Source organism: Salvelinus sp. IW2-2015, linkage group LG19 (assembly GCF_002910315.2).
Source record: "Salvelinus sp. IW2-2015 linkage group LG19, ASM291031v2, whole genome shotgun sequence".
In the NCBI taxonomy this organism is placed as follows: domain Eukaryota; kingdom Metazoa; phylum Chordata; class Actinopteri; order Salmoniformes; family Salmonidae; genus Salvelinus; species Salvelinus sp. IW2-2015.
The window spans coordinates 19,551,000-19,572,566 of record NC_036859.1 but is presented as its reverse complement, the minus strand read 5'-3'; the positions used below and the strand labels follow the sequence as shown (position 1 = coordinate 19,572,566).

Here is a 21,567-nt window from a genome sequence, read left to right as displayed (position 1 = left end):
GCACCCATTGAACGCTTTCGACACCTTGTAGAGTCCATGTCCCACGAATTTAGTCTTTTCTGAGGGCGTGCAACTCAGTATTAGGAAGGTGTTTTTAATATTTTGTATATAAAGACAGTTTCTCTCTGTCTGAGCCTGTGCACCCACCTGCCAGGCTGCCAGGCCTCCCGAGGGTGGCGTTTGCATACAGCTCGTGGGAGATCTTGTACTGGTCCGAGGAGTGCTGCATGCGCTTGGTGGGGACAGGGTAGCGTAGTTACCCACGGTAGAGCTGAATTGATGGAGTGGGGATGAGCCCGAGGCGTTGCCTGAAGAGGCCATGTGCAGCGGGAAGTGGAGACAGCCCAGCAGACCCAACCACCATGTTTATGGGGGAGCTAGTGCTGTAGGACTTGGCCAGCCGCGTGGGGACTGCTTGGGCGAGGAGACCCGCTGCAGGGTGGCGTAGCTGGCATGTCAGAGCAGAGCCCAGGCGCTGAAGCTTGGTAGGTTGGGCGAACCTGTTTCCATGTGACCTGTTTCAGTGTGACATGTTTCAGTGTGATCTGTTTCAGTGCACTACACTGCTCACAGGTCTGTAAGACTTCCTCCCTTGACTGCCTTCACACCTTCCTCTGCTTTTACGCTCACATCCATGTTGTTCTGGCAACACCGACCTCATTTTCACATTAGCGTGGAGTCACTGGCAATTTGTGCCCAATAACTGCCTCTGCGCACACACACACACACACACACACACACACACACACACACACACACACACACACAACACCACACACACACACACACACACACACACACACACACACACACACACACACACGCACACTCTCTGTCACCCAAACACCCACATGAACATGCAAAGACACACAGTCTTTCTCTCTGTCATTAGCATTGAAAATGCTGTCATAAGTGACTCTATTGTTTAACATGTGCCATTCATCTAATAGCGACTGTATGAAAATGACCACGGAAATGTTTCTGCGACCACTTCGGGCTGTTAAGTTATTGAGTATTTCCTAAATACATAATCATGTCAATGGTAGTGAATCTTTGGGAGAGGATTTCAGGAAGGAAAGTGAATATTGCAGGAGCTTTCATAGAAGAGTTCATTTGTGGTGTGTGTGGTACAGTCAAGTAGTCTATCAGACCAGAGGAATATCCCTGGGGTGGTGATCGCTCTGGGTGCCTGAAATATACAGGGAGGGGCTCCTTTATTCATCTAGTCTACGACCTGCATTCTGTATCAAAACATTTCAATATTTCATCAAGATGCTATTTTAGCCTCACTACTCGAGAGGGGAGTAAGATGGGTGTGCTGTGCACATATGTGTGCAAACACAGTCTATGAGACGTGCACATGCACGTACGTACACACACAGACGTGCCAAAACACACACACACACTGGGCATAAACTAGTACTATCTGAAAATGTTCTCCCTTTCTAGCCCCAAAACTCCCTGCACTTTTCAACAGATTGAATATGAACGCGATTGATTTTGCGGTGGCTGATTTGAAACCGTGTTCCTCGTACACGTGTTCTCTGTTATGCCCGAAGGAAGCCGCTGACACCTCGGCGAGACATCATTTCCATATCAAACCCTTGACATATACTGAATCTATCCTGACAGATAATACTCTCTCAGTGGCTCTTAGTGGAAAGATGAAGAGCATTGCTTGGATCAAATGAAGTGAGGGCATTTGGGTTCAAAAGAGAAAGGAAAACAACTGTTTCGAATGCAGAAGGCAGAGGTGATAAGAGACAAACACCTGCGGTATATAGTTCCTGATTGAAACAGTCATTGATGTCATTGATATCACTTTGGGCTCTACAAAAGAGAGACCTATCACCTAGCATTTCTGTATCTGGGCGATTTTGTACAGATAATTCTTGACATTTTCTTGACATTTATTTTGAATATTGATAAGCATAATCAGTTCTAAAAATGTCTAAGTTAAAAAAGTGTTGCGGTCAACTTAGCTTTCATTTGGCACATGTCAAGCTATTTGTCCATTTCTAGTGAATTTGTGAATTTGAAAATATCTTAACTATAGCAAGGATACGATGTAATTCAACTCTGAAATCAAATCACTTTATTCACAATGTTTCTGCTGTTTTAAAAGGTACTAAACAATATACCTAAAAGTAAGTAAAAAAAAGAATCTGCACTGCATAACGTAAGGAGCGTCCTTACTGTCGCCTGCGGAGAATTCCTGGGAGTCAAGGATCCCAGATTCCTGGAGTGACCTAATGCAGGAGTCCACCAGCTCCAAGCCGGTCGTCAGTTCTTCCTCAATGTCCTTCTGTCCGTCTGTGGAGACACAGAAATGAATAGAGAAGCAGGATTAGTGTTCAGTTACCTTAAAAAGAGGCTAGAGTTTACTACAGACACAATCTGACGGCCAGGTGGTAGTGACCATGCTAGATAAGCAAAAAGCTCTTGACTATACACTGAAATGTGTCTCTGCCGTGCCGTACCTTCTCCTTGACTAGCTGTTTGTCCTTACCTACAGTAACTGACATACTTGTCCTCTGTCTAGTGTCATCAGTATGGCAAACAGTGCCAAGGGGTTAAGGCCTTACACAAGAGGTTTAAGATCAGGATTAATCTCTTATCTAAGGCTGAGGCTACTGGCAGCAGACACTTAGTCCTCTACCCTATTAGAGTCATGATGATGATTACTGGTGTTTTAACTCAGGGATAATTCTGTTTGTGCAACATTTTTATAATCTCATCCAAAACATCAGTGGAACTTTCCCAGAGTTGATGACTAAGGAGAAGCAGGAGCAGCAGAATTTTGAACATGATTTGCAGTCATAAATCTTTGACCACCGCCGCTTCAATGATCAAATCCTAGACTACCTGTGTTTGATACTTTAGAAGACAAAGGTGTGTTCTGTCGTTCATACTTTGCTCTAAGCCCATCAATATAGTCTCAACTAGATGTGAAAATTTTACACTGGACTGACAAGACAGAACAGCAACAAAGCTGTGTCTATCTGACAAGTGATGACAGCTGTCCACACCTAGGAGCTAGGCATGGTCCACTCCACTCTACTCTAAGATACACCTATCATTTCAAAGTATGCAACTCAACTGAGGTTGTCGCGTGCTCTGTGACATAACACAGAACTACATGCATGGGGTGTAAAATGTACGTACCTTGGTTATTCCAGCGAAACTTCTCATCCGCTGAACTGAAAGAAAGAACGAAACAGAGCATGGTCAGAATAGAAACACAGCATCTTCCTCTGCCGTAGCATCTTAATGGCCCAGCCTTGAGCATTACCTGGTGACTGGGACATTTTCATTAAAAAAAAGAATCTCCATGAATTCAGTACACATCCACATGAACTCACACTAACTGTAATATATGTGTACCTCGCAATGAGAATTCCCTGTTTAGAGACAGAGAGGGAGGATAAGGTTTGGGTGAGATGCCGCTACAGTAACACTTGGCTCTGTCCCCAGTCTGTATGTCCGTGTGGCATCACTAGGTTACAGTACTATAGAGCAGAGATTACTGGAAGTGGGGCTGGCTGTAGGGATCCCTTCCTTCTTTAGTCTGGTCAACATGGTGTATTCTGTCAGAGTAGCCCAGCCAGCCAGTGCAGCACTAAGCCTGAACGGGGTCTCCCTCCAGGGGGGAGGGGAGTGGGGTACACAACACGTGGTCTTGGGAGAAGCTTTCAAAGCCGCCACTGCCCCCCTCTCTCCTCTCCCCCATTGCCGACCACCCCTTCCTATTCCTCTTTTCCCCACAGAGGCGCCACCCACCCCTCCCCCGACACACCATAGAAAAAAAACATCCCGGCACTTCATCACAAGGTACTGTGTGCCTCTACTGCCCCTCTTCTCATGGGCCATGGGGCGGGTGACATATATTAACAATGTAGCCATGAAAACAACACCTACAGGAGCTAGGCAAGGTCACACAAGACAAAATTAGCACATAACAATAAAATGCAACTCACTGGTGTTTATGGAGACCTTCAGTATTGTCTGTAATGATTCTGCCAGCATTTTGAGGTTACAGACAGGGGTGTTTCATTTTATGTAGGCTACATTTCTAATTCTACATGAGTGGATGCCTTATCTGATTTGTAAAATGGCTCCACACTGAGAAATCAACTGGCTTCCCTCTTATCAGAGCAGAGAAGTAGCACTCACTTCTGTCATCATGAAGTGCTTTGAGAGGCTAGTTAAGGATCATATCACCTCTACTTTACCCGACACCCTAGACCCACTTCAATTTACTTACCGCCCCAACAGAGCCACAGATGATGCAATCGCCATCGCACTGCACACTGCCCTATCCCATCTGGACAAGAGGAATACCTATGTAAGAATGCTGTTCATTGACTATAGCTCAGCATTCAACACCATAGTACCATCCAAGCTCATCATTAAGGGGCCCTGGGTCTGAACCTCGCACTGTGCAACAGGGTCCTAGACTTCCTGTAGGGCTGTCCCCAGGTGGTGAAGGTAGGAAACAACACCTAAACTTTGCTGATCCTCAACACAGGGGCCCCACAAGGGTGCGTGCTCAGCCACCTCCTGTACTCCCTGTTCACCCATGACTGCGTGGCTACGCACTTCTCCCACTCAATCATCAAGTTTGCAGACGACACAACAGTAGTACGCCTGATTACCAACAGTGACGAGACAGCCTACAGGGAGGATGTAAGGGCCCTGGCGGAGTGGTGCCAGGAAGATAACCTCTTCCTCAACGTCGGAAAAACTAAGGAGCTGATTGTGGACTTCAGGAAACAGCAGAGGGAGCACGCCCCTATCCACATTGATGAGACCGCAGTGGAGAAGGTGGAAAGCTTCAAGTTCTTGGGCGTGCACATCAATGACAATCTGAAATGGTCGACCCACACAGACAGTGTGGTGAAGAAGGCGCAACAGCACCTCTTCAACCTCAGGAGGCTGAAGAAATTCGGCTTGGCCCCTAAGACCCTCACAAACTTTTACAGATGCACAATTGAGAGCATCCTGTCGAGCTGTATCACCGCCTGCTACGGCAACTGCACCACCCGCAACCGCAGGGCTCTCCAGAGGGTGGTGCAGTCTGCCCAACGCATCACCGGGGGCACACTGCCTTCCCTCCAGGACACATACAGCACACGATGTCACAGGAAGGTCAAAAAGATCATCAAGGACATCAACCACCCGAGCCACGGCCTCCTAATAGTTATATATTTCTTAATTCCATTCTTTTGCTTTTAGATTTGTGTGCATTGTTAGATATTACTGTACTGCTGAAGCTAGGAACACAAGCATTTCACTAAATCCGCAATAACAGCTGTAAAATATGTGAATGTGACCAATAACATTTGATTTGATTTGATATGCACAGAGTGCTTCTTCAGCAAGCCAGCAAGCGCCGAGACCTCTAGAGAGTGTAGTTCTTCCTGATGTCGTATTACCTCTAGGTGTTGATGCAGTCAGCCCAGCCAGTAATACACTTGTGTCCCCCATGGTCCGGCTTGTACATAAAACATCCTCCATTCAGGCTGCACAGTCAATTTCCTCCTAAACTCGATTTAATAGCTCGTCGGTGGCAAAGAAAACAAGAAAATATGGTCGAATTGGTCAATTGATACATTGTCAAAATCAAATCAAATCAAATCAAATTTTATTAGTCACATACACATGGTTAGCAGATGTTAATGCGAGTGTAGCGACAATGCTTGTGCTTCTAGTTCCGACATGCAGTAATAACAACAAGTAATCTAACCTAACAATTCCACAACTACTACCTTATACACACAAGTGTAAAGGGATAAAGAATATGTACACAAAGATATATGAATGAGTGATGGTACAGAACGGCAAAGGCAAGATGCAGTAGATGGTATAGAGGTACGGTATATACATATGAGATGAGTACTGTAGGGTATGTAAACATAAAGTGGCATAGTTTAAAGTGGCTAGTGGTACATGTATTACATAAAGATGGCAAGATGCAGTAGATGATATAGAGTACAGTATTTACATATACATATGAGATGGGTAATGTAGGGTATGTAAACATTATATTAAGTGGCATTGTTTAAAGTGGCTAGTGGTACATTTTTACATAATTTCCATCAATTCCCATTTTTAAAGTGGCTGGAGTTGAGTCAGTATGTTGGCAGCGGCCGCTAAATGTTAGTGGTGGCTGTTTAACAGTCTGATGGCCTTGAGATAGAAGCTGTTTTTCAGTCTCTCGTCCCTGCTTTGATCACCCTGTACTGACCTCGCCTTCTGGATGATAGCGGGGTGAACAGGCAGTGGCTTGGGTGTTGTTGTCCTTGATGATCTTTATGGCCTTTTCTGTGACATCGGGTGTGTAGGTGTCCTGGAGGGCAGGTAGTTTGCCCCCGGTGATGCGTTCTGCAGACCTCACTACCCTCTGGAGAGCCTTACGGTTGTGGGCGGAGCAGTTGCCGTACCAGGCGGTGATACAGCCCGACAGGATGCTCTCGATTGTGCATCTGTAGAAGTTTGTGAGTGCTTTTGGTGACAAGCCGAATTTCTTCAGCCTCCTCTGAGTTGAAGAGGCGCTGCTGCGCCTTCTTCACAACGCTGTCTGTGTGGGTGGACCAATTCAGTTTGTCCGTGATGTGTACACCGAGGAACTTAAAACTTTCCACCTTCTCCACTACTGACCCGTCGATGTGGATAGGGGGTGCTCCCTCTGCTGTTTCCTGAAGTCCACAATCATCTCCTTGTTTTTGTTGACGTTGAGTGTGAGGTTATTTTCCTGACACCACACTCCGAGGGCCCTCACCTCCTCCCTGTAGGCCGTCTCGTCTGTTGGTAATCAAGCCTACCACTGTTAGTGTCATCTGCAAACTTGATGATTGAGTTGGAGGCGTGCATGGCCACGCAGTCGTGGGTGAACAGGGAGTACAGAGAGGGCTCAGAACGCACCCTTGTGGGCCCCAGTGTGAGGATCAGCGGGTGGAGATGTTGTTACCTACCCTCACCACCTGGGGGCGGCCCGTCAGGAAGTCCAGGACCCAGTTGCACAGGCGGGGTCGAGACCCAGGGTCTCGAGCTTGATGACGAGTTTGGAGGGTACTATGGTGTTAAATGCTGAGCTGTTATCGATGAACAGCATTCTCACATAGGTTTTCCTCTTGTCCAGATGGGTTAGGGCAGTGTGCAGTGTGGTTGCGATTGCGTCGTCTGTGACCTATTGTTGTCGGTAAGCAAATTGGAGTGGGTCTATGGTGTCCGTAGGGTGGAGGTGATATGTCCTTGACTAGTCTCTCAAAGCACTTCATGATGACGGAAGTGAGTGCTACGGGGCGGTAGTCGTTTAGCTCAGTTACCTTAGCTTTCTTGGGAACAGGAACAAATGGTGGCCTCTTGAAGCATGTGGGAACAGCAGGACTGGATAAGGATTGATTGAATATGTCCCGTAAACACACCAGCCAGCTGGCTCTGCGCATGCTCTGAGGCGCGGCTGGGAATGCTTCTGGGCCTGCAGCCTTGCAGGGGTTAACACGTTTAAATGTTTTACTCACCTCGGCTGCAGTGAAAGGAGAGCCCGCAGGTTTGGTAGCGGGCCGTGTCAGTGGCACTGTATTGTCCTCAAAGCGGGCAAAAAGTTATTTCGCTTGTCTGGAGCAAGACATCCTGGTCCGCGACCGGGGCTGGTTTTTCTTTTGTCAATCCGTGATAGACTGTAGACCCTGCCACATACCTCTTGTGTCTGAAGTTTTAAATTGCGACTCTATTTTGTCTCTGTACTGGGACTTAGCCTGTTTGATTGCCTTGCGGAGAGAATAGCTACACTGTTTGTATTCGTCATGTTTCCGGTCATCTTGCCCTGGGTTAAAAGCAGTGGTTCGCGCTTTCATTTCCACGGTCAGGTACATAACCCGTAGAGAACATAAAAAGGTATATGTTTACACACTGCCAAAAATGTCATAAATGAATGGATAATTAGCTTCCTACAGAAAAACACAAACTTCTCACCTCTAGATGGGGGGGGGGGGGGGGGGCAGACACAGCAGGGGTATTCAAACTGTAGAACCCAGTTCCTACATTTGAATATAAAAATGGATTTTATCAAACAAAACTATGCTACATTTTATCTCTGGGACCCACAGGATGACAAATCAGAGCAAGATTACTGAATGTAAGTACATTATTTACCTTCAGAGGTGAACGTATCAAACCAGTTGCCATGATAAACGTTTTTGTTGTTGTGCACTCTCGTCAAACAATAGCATGGTATTTTTTCACCGTAATAGCTACTGAAAATTTGACAGTGCAGTTAGATTAACTAGAATTTCAACTTTCTGCTCATATAAGACATGTCTACGTCCTGGAAATGTTCTTGTTACTTACAACGTCATAATAATCACATTAGCGCACGTTAGCTCAACTGTCCCGCAGGGAGGGGACACCGATCCCGTAGAGGTTTAAGGATGAAACTGACACCTTTGCAGACAGAATGTAGTATGTTTTATGTATGARCCGGTCTGTGGGGGACACGAGTGTATTACTGGCTGAATACATTAAAGTAGGACGTAAGATGACAAACAACATAAAAGGAATAATAGTGCCATCCTGCGGCCGGTTGGGCTACCAGCCAGCAGCTTTAATCATTTACATGGGCCAATATGTTGATGTAGTTGCTAAACCGGGGCCGTCATATGGAGCAGGTTAGCATTAATTGGGATGACTCATGTACAGGTAGCAGCTCTGCAGGGTAGTCACTAACTAGCACAGCCACAAAATCTGATTTTAGACTTAAACGTAACACTAACCACACTACTAACCTTATGCCTAATCCTAACCTTAAATTAAGACCAAAAAGCAAATTTTTGTTTTCATGCATAGATAGACAATTTTGACTTTGCCACTGGCCCATCTAGTGGAAATCGCTCGGCTCTGCCTCCAGGACAAGATTCATCCCAATAAATGTCAACCTGCTCACATATGGACTATTATGTCAGATAACCACACTGGGATCGATGGGAGATTATCTCTGATCTGGAGCACACAAACAAAAATCATAATAACTATGGATTCACTGGAAATGGGAGCTTGAGATGGGTATCGAGCTCTGCTGCTCCTCTGTCCCTTAATCAATGTGAGAATATCAGAGCGATGGCCAGCCCGGTGCTAGCTGCCTCAGAGCTCAGACGCCACTGTTATCACCAGGCTAAATGGTCATTCACCGGCCCTTTGGCCAAGTAGAAGCTGCTATATCATCCCATTGATTTCTCCTCTGCAGAGTGTGAGAGGATTCATATTGTGAGGCTGTCTCTGTTTACATTGCGGTGACGAATTGCCAGAGAACACAAATGCCATATGTTAATAGGGGCTCTGCATCGGCCGCGAGTGCTCATTCATCACCCGCTCTTTATTGAACTATACACACACACACAGAACCGCACCGAAACAGGGCAGGGGAGGAAGAGAGGAGAGGGACAGTATTTTGGGCTTGAGTGGCCTTTCACAGAGACACTCTGCTTGTCTGAAAGGATGGATGATAATAACCAGTACCTCCCATCTCACTCCTGTGTTTGCCTCAACAGTTTCCCACAAATTTTGGAACTTCATGTTGGTTACCATGGCATACCTGCAGGCCTACATCTTAGTCTGCAAGCTCTAAAACTACTAGGCTATACAGAGACATGACTCGACAGAAATAGAAACTGTAACAACCCACTTTCATCCCCGATATGTTGCATCTAACATTCTTTATTCCACAATCTTTCTAAGCTCTGCGTGCAAACGGCAGGTTAAAGCCTACCTTTAAATAGCTAATTGAACTTTAGCTCAAAACTGTTTCTCATATTGATTTACTACTACACAATCAATCCAGTCTGGCTGGATAATTAACTATAAAAGAGAGCGTAATTGATAGTGTGATTAACTGGTGCTGCAGCTGCAGGTCACTGTCTATGTTCTAACAGTTTCTCACCGTTAATCACACTACTTTTATGGAGATGTGCTGGATATTGAGAGACAATCAAGGGCTCAGTTACATTACCATGATGAGATCGTTAATATCAACCCTCTCTCATATAATTATGTTGGTGGTAATTAAGAAAATATACATACTGTAAATAAGCTATTATTATAGTAGCAAAGTGTAGAGCAAAGTGTGTGTGTGTGTGTGTATATTGGAATGTTAGTGCTGAGAGAAGCACTGTAAACTGAGGACAGGAAGAGGAAGGTTGAGTTCAGTGTTAGAGCAGTTAAAGATAGAACTGTAACGAACGGCTTGTAAAACCGGAGGAGGTTATGCAGCGTGGCAGCAGGGCAGTCGAACACTCTCCTGTTTCAACATCCCTGCTCTGTAGGCCCAGGTATTTGACTTTTATTTGAACAGGGAGTCACCATTGAGACAAAGGTCTCTTTTGCAAGGGAGCGCCAATGGAGCCCTGCTACTGCACTCCTCTACTCCAAATAGCCTGCTTTCTCTACAACTCCCTCCCTCCCCCTCACTGAATATACAGTACAGTGAAGGAACGTTGAACAACATTTTCCCAGTACAAACCCTCTCTCCCACAACATGCATGTGGAGGAATGCATTGCATTCACATCATGCATGGCATGAGAGCTCATCAGAAGCTTTCCTATTTTTTCTGTGCAAATACTGTACAGATGAAAGCATCAATATTTCAATGTGCCTCGTGTGGCATTTGGATACCGCAACTTACACTCCTCCAACGCAGATCTTGATCAATCATTCATTCAAATGGGTCTGAGGAAGGAGGAGTAGTATTCCCATTCCCAACCACTGCCCCCTTATGATGTGTGAGAGGCTGTGACAGTGTAGAGAATATGCAGGGAGCAATCCATTGTTCTCTACAGATGAATGTGAAAGGAGAAACCAGAGGAGACCAGAAGGGATCACGGCCTGAGCAGGCCAAACACTGCTAGGGTTCACAGTGGCAGGCTCACACAGAGGACAGAGGAGGACGCCCAGATATGTAATAGTGGAGCTGCTCACTGACTGGAGAGTGGAGAGATGACAAATCTAGTACAAAGTAGACCCCACTCTATTCTATAAAAAGGCATAGCACCTGTCTGATGACCTTGTTAGACTGTAGGATAGAGTGGGAGGCTACTTTGTCCTAGTAACATCTAATGGTGGCTGTGGGCATGGAGTTCAACATTATGTGATTAGATATAAATAGCAGAGTAGCTAAACACATATTGTGTTTAACTAAATTGTTAGGATATCTATTTCTGCAGGTTGGCCGCCCCTCTCATTTGAACAGAGAGTATGTTGCCAACAGTGAGAGTGAGACTAAAAGAGGGTCTTTAAGATGCTTGAGAGAGGGGTATGGTTTTACCTCATCACTTACATCCTTCCCACTCAGTGTACTATCCACTCAGTGGGCGCTGCGCTGCACTGGTGGTGTCAGTGTCATGATGAGAGGGATTCCATGAGATGGTACAAATGAGTACATCCCAAAGGCAGTCATTCACTAAAAGAGCTGAGACACCCCCAGCATCCATTACGAGAGAGAGAGAGAGGGGAGAGAAAGAAGAGAGAGAAGAGAGAAAGATGAGAGAGAGAAGAGAAAGAAACAGAGAATGGCTTAGCCACAGTGAATAAAGCCAGAGATGGTGGATAGAAATCCGGTCATTTTATCTGTTCAATAAACACATTTGGAATATATAATGCGTTTCTTTTTTTCCCCTCGTCTTGGATAATATATTTTATCAGGACTGGGCACAATGTGGACTTTATCCCTAGTGTGCACTAGTGCATTGAAATAGTAGATTGAAAAACACTAGAGTGAGAAGCTGGGGTCTGTGACTGTGAGAAGAGGTAAACAGCCCTGATGGAAATGAATTCTCCCTCATTTAAATCCCAGGAGAAACAGATCAACTGCGGGAAATCTGCTGAGTCAAGGAAGTTTCATTACGGTGAAGGTTCGCCAGGCAGTTCCTGTGAGGAAGGAAGGAAAGCAAGAAGCCAGGCATGTCCTTGGATCGCCATGGTACCTCTTAATTACTTGTTACCTGCGCAGATAGAACACTCTTACTACATCCCAAATAGCACCCTATTGCCTAAGTAATTCACTACTTTTGACAGGGTAGTGCACTATATAAGGAACAATGTGCCATTTGGCATGCAAACACTCTCTCCGAATAGGTGCTCAGTGCTGTATTTCAACAGAATCTGGAACCAACAAAACAGTCTTTCCCAAAGGCTTCGGATATAGGTAGTTTTCAATAAAACGTCAAAATACGTTCGATTTGACTGCTGGGGGGACAAGGAAACCCCCAGCTCTGCTAAAACAATTGACAACTACGTGCCGTTTTCAAGGGGTTGTTAAATAAATGTTATAACTATTTGGTTTTAAAATCATCACCGTTTGAGGTTAGTCAGAACTACAAATTACCGATTATTCCACATTTAACTAATTAGAGTTATACAGCAAGTAACTGCATGGTTTTCTTGATCAGTAAACATCAACTGATCATGTCATTTGAAATACGTGATGGTAGTCTATCCATTTGGCATGTGGCTAGCTAAGCAAACAACATGATTTAGTTTACTTCATCAGAGATTAGGCTTTTGGAAAGAGCTTGACATTGGCAAATCCTCGTCCTGGTAAAGTTGTCAGTCAGACTACTGTCATCACCACTATAGATGGCAAGAAAATATAATATAATAAAATATAGTCATCTAGTTTATCTCTTGAAAGTTAGATGGTTAACTAGCCATATTGACGTGATCTGTTATTAGCTAGCTAGCCAATTAAGTGGTTCATCAACCAATGTAGCCTATATCATGTCTATCAGCAGCAATCGTAATTAAACTCTTAAAAACAATGTTGAAAAGGGAATCATGTTAGCTAACTTCACTAGGTAAGCCCACATTGGATGGAGAAAAACGTACATTAGGACTACCTACCACTATGTTTAGCCAAGTTTTTTACCAGTAGCTTGGAAAGTAAACATTATCAGTTAACAGTACAACGGCAAATGCGCCCTTCTGCTGCTTGACAGGCAGAGCCCACAAAAGATGGGAAATTAACCTAAACCATTCATACTTGTCAGGTATAGTTAACTTTTATTTTATATCACTCAAATATCGAATTAATGGTGGCCAATATTGAGAGATATCTTGAGGCTACCCTACCTATCTGAAATTACATGATCAACTGATGTTTACTGATCATCAAAAGCATTACTTGCTGTATAACTCTGATGATAGAGCTAAATGTGCACAATTGTTTTGCATGGAATAATCGAAAATGTGTAGGTCTGACTATGCTCTTCAAGGTGACGATATTACAACTAAATAGTTGCAATGTATTTAACAATCCCTTGAAAACAGCAGTTGACAATGGTTTTAGCGGAGCTGTGGGTCTCCTTGCCCACTAGCAGGCAAATCGAACACTCTACACCTTATTGTGACGTTTTACTGAAAACGACTTATAGTCCCAGTCGGTATTCACGTAATAATAAGGAATTCCACTCGACCACGCCCACAAATTGGAGCAAACAAACATTCTTTCCATTGACCCCCATTGTAAAAGAAGCAACTTATTCATATATTTTCTATTATACAGAAATAACAAAACATGTCGAAAAGCTGCTGTGTTGTTCAATGTACATGTAGCCAGGTCAGAAATCCGTCCTCCCACGGGCCTGTGAGAAAAGCCCTGTGGCGTCAGGCTATTCGGTGTGGGAAATGTGGGGATGCAGTGTCCAAGTAGGCTACACGTAGCTATGTGTGTGGAAAATATTTCATCACAGGTAAGACATTTAACTTGTTTAGTACAGTCCGTTTGTAACTCCACTCACTACTTAGCTGTACGGTCTGTTTCTTTGTGTTTTTGGTCTTGGCTAGCTTAATGTTCTGGTCGGTAACTAACTAACACTCACTCAAGTGGCTGCTAGCATCGTCATGAAAAGGGGCATGAGGGAAGCCCTACAATATTAAATGTTTCTAAGTAGTGAGAACGCTCGGGAGCAGGCAATGTTGAAAAGTCATCTTTAGACATGTTGTACTTTTCTTAAATGTCGTTTTGTAATTCACCAAAACAATCAGACAACAAGAAAATTGTGTTTGAAAAAGGTCACATTTTGCTGTGAGCCAATGGGGTAACCTAGGTAACCACAGGTTGTTTTCCCCACAGGGTCGTGACGTTCTATCTAATACCGACTGGGTCTATTGGCAATAATAGGTTTTATGAAGCTCATAGTCCACGATTTACCATGTTGATGGTAACAACCTAGATGCTTCAGTAACCTCGGCCATGGCTCAGAAACACACAGGTCTATCTTAGGCATTAGACGTTTTTGGATATAGCATATTGGTGTGCAAAACCTGAGCTTCCTCTGTGGAAGTTTGACTATTTTCTTTCTTCTCCACACTTTCACTAAAATTGGATTTTTGCAATTGGTCTCCTTTAATTAGTTTGAATAAATCACATTTCCCTTTGTTAGGGACCTATCTGTGTTCCTGCTGTTTGATTTCACTGTCAGGTTGAGGGGGTTTCTATTATCCGAATGTTAGCACTGAAGACACCTACTGTAACTGTCAGCGCGCCCAGGTCCCTCTGGCCAATTAGTTTTGAGACCTGAGAACTCTATCTATGTGTCTATATCACATACACCAGGCACCGCCATTTATAATTCTCAATGAGGAGGAGTGTGCTGATTAGAGGCCCTGTATGACAAACACTAGGAGGTCCGACCAAATTGTCTCTGGTGAACCTTTTAAATTGGGGAAATTGAATTCGTATCCTGCCAAATTGGACCCACTTTGTTATAATGGTCCAAGAAGAAATGAGACTGAATCAGATGAGAGGAGCCATGTTGGTTCTCACCATGAGATTAGCTCTGTTCCAGGCTCATCCTACTGAGCCACCACCCTTCCACTTGGCTGTCTCTGGGTGTGACAGAGACAGACCACTGGTACTCGGGCAGAGAGGAACAGTCTCTGGCAGACACACAGATGGAGGCTAAGCTGTGAAATGGTTTTGAACTGGCGCTCTTTGCTTCATTAAGATTAAGAGATCTCTGCCATATTCGTTATCAGTTGTGATGAGCGCAGGCCAAGCTATATTATTGAGTGGCAGATATCCAGAGATATATTTAGGATGGCTCAGTGAGAGAATCAGATCCAAGATGGCAGTGTCTCGATCACATTTTCCATTCTAACTCACAATGCACCCATACAAAAAAAAAAACATGTCAAATTTGCAGTTTCAAATGTGAAATAGCTGTTTTCACATTAACTTAAATTTCACATGTAACCATATTTTCACATGTATTAAATTTAGAGTTCAGATGTTTTTTTAAATCACCTCATGTGAATTGCAGTTTCACATGTGAAATGTGAGGTTTCACATTATTAAAAACTTTCACTTGTGATAATCTCCCTTTCACATGTGGAATTGTAAGTTCACATGTGAAAAACAATCACCCAATCCAACTCCTTCTCTTTCTGTCTTGTGTTTGTCAGATCCAGCTGGCCTGTCAGACTGACTGTTCTAGTCTCAGGGTTAAGTGTAATGTTCCCCTGGAAGCTGGATCTAGAGTATTTCAGTCGGTAAGGCTCGGCTCAAGTCTACAGAGTTAAGACAGATTTATTAAGCCAGAGCCTTGACCATCAGCTTGGAAGCTTTTATCACTGCTTAGGCACGATGGATTGGCGGCGAATCATTGTGCCCTGTCTTCCCATACTGTACAGGGAAGGCAGTTAGTATGAGTCATTCAGTTGCCCAGACACCCTTAATAAGCCTAATATCCTTTACAATCAGACAGGGTCTGTCTGAGGCACTCCAGGGTACACAGCAGACGGGGGAGGGAAGAGGGGGAGCAAGGAGGGAGGTTTAAAAGGCTTATTACACCAGGCATCCATTCCATTGCCTTCAAGTGCAAGAAGTCTTTAACCTTGTCACTTGTTTAGATCAATAAGGAAGACCTTACGGATCGTACCGGATGCTGTCATTTAGAATGCAGATGACTGCTTTGTTAGGAGAATAAATAGAGTCAATGGATGGAGAGAGAGTAGGGAAGTTTCAGAGAGAGAAAGTGACAGAAAGATAAATATTGAGGTAGTAGGGGGTGAGTAGCATCCATTGTCGAGACTATTCCCTTATAATGTAATGTGGAAATATGAGGATATGAAGTGAAATTTATCACAGTTTGATTGTTGACACAGTGCAGTCCTTTGATGTAATGTCATGTGAACTTTTTTTTTCTTCATGTTTGAATGAAAATATAATGCAGTCCATTCACCTGAACTGTATTCACAATTCAAAGCCATTGCCTTTTGGATGCCCTTTAATAAAATCGAGCAATGTTTCATCAGAGCAGAAAGATGCCAGTACATTGTGAGCATGGCATTTAGAAGACACATAATACAATTTCATTTGATGCTATTTAACAGGAGGGGGGGACCTTCAAATGTCCTTATATATTTTTACTTTTAAATGTAAGACAATACAACAGCCCAGTATTTCATACAGGATTTTGAATATACCATAAGTGCACAATCAATCTGCAATCTGATGCAGAACAACAGATATATTGTGGCAATATAACTTGCCTTTTCTTACTGTTATGTCGATTCTGAAACTGCTGTCAAACATGCTGCATTTCATGATCTCAATCCCAGTTTTTAAAAACGTCTATATCAAACCGTTTCAGTTATCAAAATTCCAACATGATGACATTGAAAGCAACAAAGAGCACAATACCACACATGCACCATAATGTCTCTCACCCTTTCCTCAGTGGTATAGTCTCAAATGGCACCCTATTCCCTATAGTGCACTACCATAGTGCTCTGGTCCAAAGTAGTGCACTATAAAGTGAATATGGTGCCATTTGCATTTCATTCTACAGTATTTGCTAAAGCCACAGGAGACTAGGAGAGACTAAGCTGGCAGCTTCCGCTTAATACGCCCTTGCTGTGCCCGACAAACAGCGTTTAGGCGCTAGACAAACGCACGCCCTGGGAAGTGGCTCGCTCTGGCCTGAATGGAGCACACAACCACCTGGGCTCTGCCTACAGGAGCCCCTGTTAGACTATTAGATAAGCAGGCTGCAGCCCTATCAACAAGGATTTGACTGCCAAAACAATGACTACTTGAAGATCTGAAGATCAGAACAAACATAGCCATGGCAATAAACTAGACCAGACTTAGCCCCAGGGATCARTCTAACCATGTCTAATTTCTGCTGAGGCAAATTAGGGGGGAAAATAGGTGTGTGTGTGATAGAACGGCAGAGCTGTTTTTCAAAGAAGTATCTCAGGAATTGTCTATTTTACTCATTGAAGTGGATGCGATGCAAAATATGTAGGACACGATTAAATTTAGCACTCTAGGGCTGTGATCTCACAATATTATCACGATACTTAGGTGACGATACGATATGTATTGCGGTTTGAAACTGTGATTTTGTAGCGATTTGATGTTCCAAGGATATTGCTCACTATTGGGGCATTGGTTAGAGCGTTGGACTAGTAACCGAAAGGTTGCAAGATCGAATCCCCAAGCTGACAAGGTAAAAATCTGTCGTTCTGCCCCTGAACAAGGCAGTTAACCCACTGTTCCTAGGCTGTCATTGAAAATAAGAATTTGTTCTAAACTGACTTGCCTAGTTAAATAAAGGTTAAAAAAATAAATAATAATGTCTGCTGAGGAGAGCATGAGAAAACAACAAGTTTTTCATCAGTCAAGGTGAAAAAAGTGCTGAAAACATGTTGGCTCACAATTTAAAAAGAAGATGGAGAACAAACTATAGGATTAAATAGACCGGAGGTTTGGCTCAGGTACAGCCGATAAGTGCTAGCTAATGCTACCTACAGTAGCATAAAATATATATACTGTATATACAGTGTATTCAGACCGATTTACTTTTCCCACATTTTGTCAAGTTACAGCCTTATTCTAAAATTTATTAAATAGTTTTTTCCCTCATCAATCTATACACAATACCCCATAATGACAAAGCAAAAGCAGGTTTTTAGAATATAAGTTTTTAAAACTAAAATAAAACATTTACATAAGTATTCAGACCCTTTACTCAGTACTTTGTTGAATCACCTTTTTAAGCAATTACAGCCTAGAATCTTCTTGTGTATGACACTACAAGCTTGGCACACCTGTATTTGGGGAGTTTCTCCCATTCTTCTCTGCAGATCCTCTCAAGCTCTGTCAGGTTGGATGGGGAGCGTCATTGTACAACTATTTTCAGGTTTCTCTAGAGACGTTTGATCGGGTTTAAGTCCAGGCTCTGGCTGGGCCACTCAAGGAAATTCAGAGACATGTCCCGATGACACTCCTGCATTGTCTTGGCTGTGTGCTTAGGGTCGTTGTCCTGTTGGAAGGTGAACCTTCGCCCCAGTCTGAGGTCCTGAGCGCTCTGGAGCAGGTTTTCATTAAGGATCTCTCTGTACTTTGCTCTGTTCATATTTCCCACGATCCTGACTAGTCTCCCATTCCCTGCCGCTGAAAAATCCCAACAGCACAATGCTGCCACCACCATGCTTCACCATAGGGATGGTGCCAGGTTTCCTCCAGACGTGACGCTTGGCATTCAGTCCAAAGAGTTCAATCTTGGTTTCATCAGACCAGAGAATCTTATTTTTCATGGTCTGAGAGTCCTTTAGGTGCCTTTGGCAAACTCCAAGCAGGCTTTCTAGTACCTTTTACTGAGGAGTGGCTTCCGTCTGTCCACTCTACCATAAAGGCCTGATTGGTGGAGTGCTGCAGAGATGGTTGTCCGTCTGGAATGTTCTCCCATCTCCACAGAGAAACCTTGGAGCTCTGTCAGAGTGACCATCGGGTTCTTGGTCACCTCCCTTCTCCCCCGATTGCTCAGTTTGGCCAGGAGGCCAGCTCTAGGAAGAGTCTTGGTGGTTCCAAACTTCTTCCATTTAAGAATGATGGAGGCTACTGTGTTCTTGAGGAACTTCAATGCTGAAGAGATGTTTTGGTACCCTTCCACAGATCTGTGCCTCGACACAATCCTGTCTCGGAGCTCTACAGACAATTCCTTCGAGCTCATGGCTTGGTTTTTGCTCTGACATGCACTGTCAACTGTGGGACCTTATATAGACCGGTGTGTGCCTTTCCAAATCATGTCCAATCAATTGAATGTACCACAGGTGGACTCCAATCAAGTTGTGGAAACATGTCAAGGATGATCAATGGAAACAGGATGCACTTGAGCTCAATTTCGAGTCTCATAGCAAAAGGTCTGAATACATATGTAAATAAGGTATTTCAGTTTTTTTTATACATTTGCATACATTTCCAAAAACCTGTTTTCACTTTGTCATTTATGTGGCATTGTGTGTAGATTGAGGATTTTCTTTATTTAATACATTTTAGAATACGGCTGTAACGTAACAAAATGTGGAGAAAGGGTCTGAATACATTCCGAATGCACTGTATATATTTTTCAGTCAAATTATATTATATAGTCAAATATCGATCTAATAACTGTATCGATGGTTCCCCCCCATCACTATAGCAATCTGTAGTGTGCATATATTAAGCATACAGAAGATGATGACCACAGGCAATTGTGTTTCACTGTGCTTTCAGGTTCAGTGGCAGAGTTCCTCTGGGATTTAGATTTTTTTTCAATTACAAAAAAAAATGGTGCAACGTCGGATTCATAAATGTTGAATAAGAAGCCAATCATCAGATCACATACTTGAATGGTCGCTCACAGACACCACCTCAGGTCCTGTAAAACAGAAGACACAGATATTGACCAGTAGAATCCAATATTGGATTCTCTATTTGCTAACCCATAGGGTCTGGTCTGGTGTAGTCTTCTATGAGTAACTGATCAGTGGGATGACATCTCCTGTCGGTCAGAGGAGAGAACGGCTCCTCCATTATTGGCCTAATCATCACCCCCACCCTGACCTTCACTGTGACATTCAGTTACCCCAGGGCACCACACTCAGGTTCAGGTAGCGGCGGAGGAGGAGCAGGGCATGTCCTTCAAGTTTCATACAACACTGAGTAAGCAAGAAAATACATTTCCATCCTATGCCTTTCACATCAAACCTTTCTGCCCTCAAAACTATCCATTTGAAAGACTTGAAAACAAACTGTCTTAAAAGAAAGGTTGCCCAATATATATTCCACAACTCTAACAACTTAGATTGATTATATTCCATCTAAACAGTCTTTATGCAAAAGTTTATAAAATATGAACTTCTATTTTTGCAATTTGAATTACATTAATCAAAAACTCATACCTATATATTGCGGCTTTGACGTCAATAAAGCAACATTCTGCTGGTGGCTTCGGTGATGGAGGTGAATCGGGTAAGTAGGTAGTAAAGTGCCCAAAGTGTTTTGTCATGTTATGTTGCTAGTAGATGATACAAAGAAATTATAAGATAGCCGACTATCTAAGTTCACCGGGCCATGCAAAACAAACTGGCCAACTCGGATCAAGCATGGTGTTTGGGGGTGAAATAAGCTAGCTAGCTAGCTAGCAAGCAAGTTAAAAAAAACTCCTGCAACCATGCACGTTTGCAGAAATTAATGGTCAAACACCAATCGGATTAATGTCATTGTTTATTTCAAGGTATGTTTTTGCTTAACTGCCTGATCTTTATTAGCCAATAACTTGCAGGATATCATGGTAGCCAATGCTTGTTAAAAATATCTGGAATTACTGTTACTGCTGCTAGTAACGTTAGCACTCAGGTTAGCATGTGGCTAGCTATGGCTACCATCGGCCAACAACACAGTTTTAGCTTGTTTGGTTATAGATGTTCAATGTCTACTACAATGGTAAAAGTTTATCATGATTTAGTTTAACAATACAAGAAATGCTGAACTGCTAATAAGTGATGCGTTTCAAGACTGCTAGTGGTTAGATACAGTGCATTCGAAAAGTATTCAGACCCCTTGACTTTTTCCACATTTTGTTACGTTAGTCTTATTCTAAAATGGACTAAATAGTTCCCCCCCCTAAATCTGCACACAATACCCCATAATTACAAAGCAAAAATTGGTTTTCAGAAACTTTTGCAAATGTTTTAAAAAATAAAAAACTGAAATATAATGTCTGTGGGTGAACATGGTATACAGGAGGGGACTAAGCACACACCCCTGAGGGGCCCTCGTGTTGAGAATCAGCGTGGCAGGCAGATGTGTTGTTGCCTACCCTTCCCATCCAGGATCCATTTGCAGAGGGAGGTATTTATTCCCAGGGTCCTTAGCTTAGTGATGAGCTTTGTGGGCACTATGGTGTTGAACATTGAGCTGTAGTCAATGAACAGCATTCTCACATATGTGTTCCTTTTGTACAGGTGGGATAGGGCAGTGTGGAGTGCAATTGAGATTGCGTCATCTGTGGATCTGTTGGGGCGGTATGCAAATTGGAATGGGTCTAGGATTTCCAGGATGATGGTGTTGATGTGAGCCATGATCAGCATTTCAAAGCTCATCATGGTACCTCCTGCTTTCGCTTTTTGCTTGTAAGCTGGAATCAGGAGGACAGAATTATGATCAGATTTGCCTAATGGAGGGCGAGGGAGAGCTTTATACGTCTCTCTGTGTGTGGAGTAAAGGTGGTCAAGAGTTTTTTGTT

The 21,567-nt window shown here is 43.5% G+C and overlaps 1 protein-coding gene across 2 annotated transcripts in view; it reads right to left on the bottom strand.

Moving 5' to 3' along the window:
- LOC111979248 (catenin delta-2-like) overlaps positions 1–21,567 on the bottom strand; it is a 107,851-nt gene that overhangs the window by 54,436 nt on the left and 31,848 nt on the right. For both annotated transcript variants that reach the window (XM_024009652.2, XM_024009653.2), the window contains 2 exons: positions 3,166–3,200; positions 2,197–2,313 (listed from right to left, as the gene is read on the bottom strand). In XM_024009652.2, coding sequence (XP_023865420.1) covers positions 2,197–2,313; positions 3,166–3,200 — 152 coding nt within the window. The remainder of the gene's footprint in view (positions 1–2,196; positions 2,314–3,165; positions 3,201–21,567) is intronic.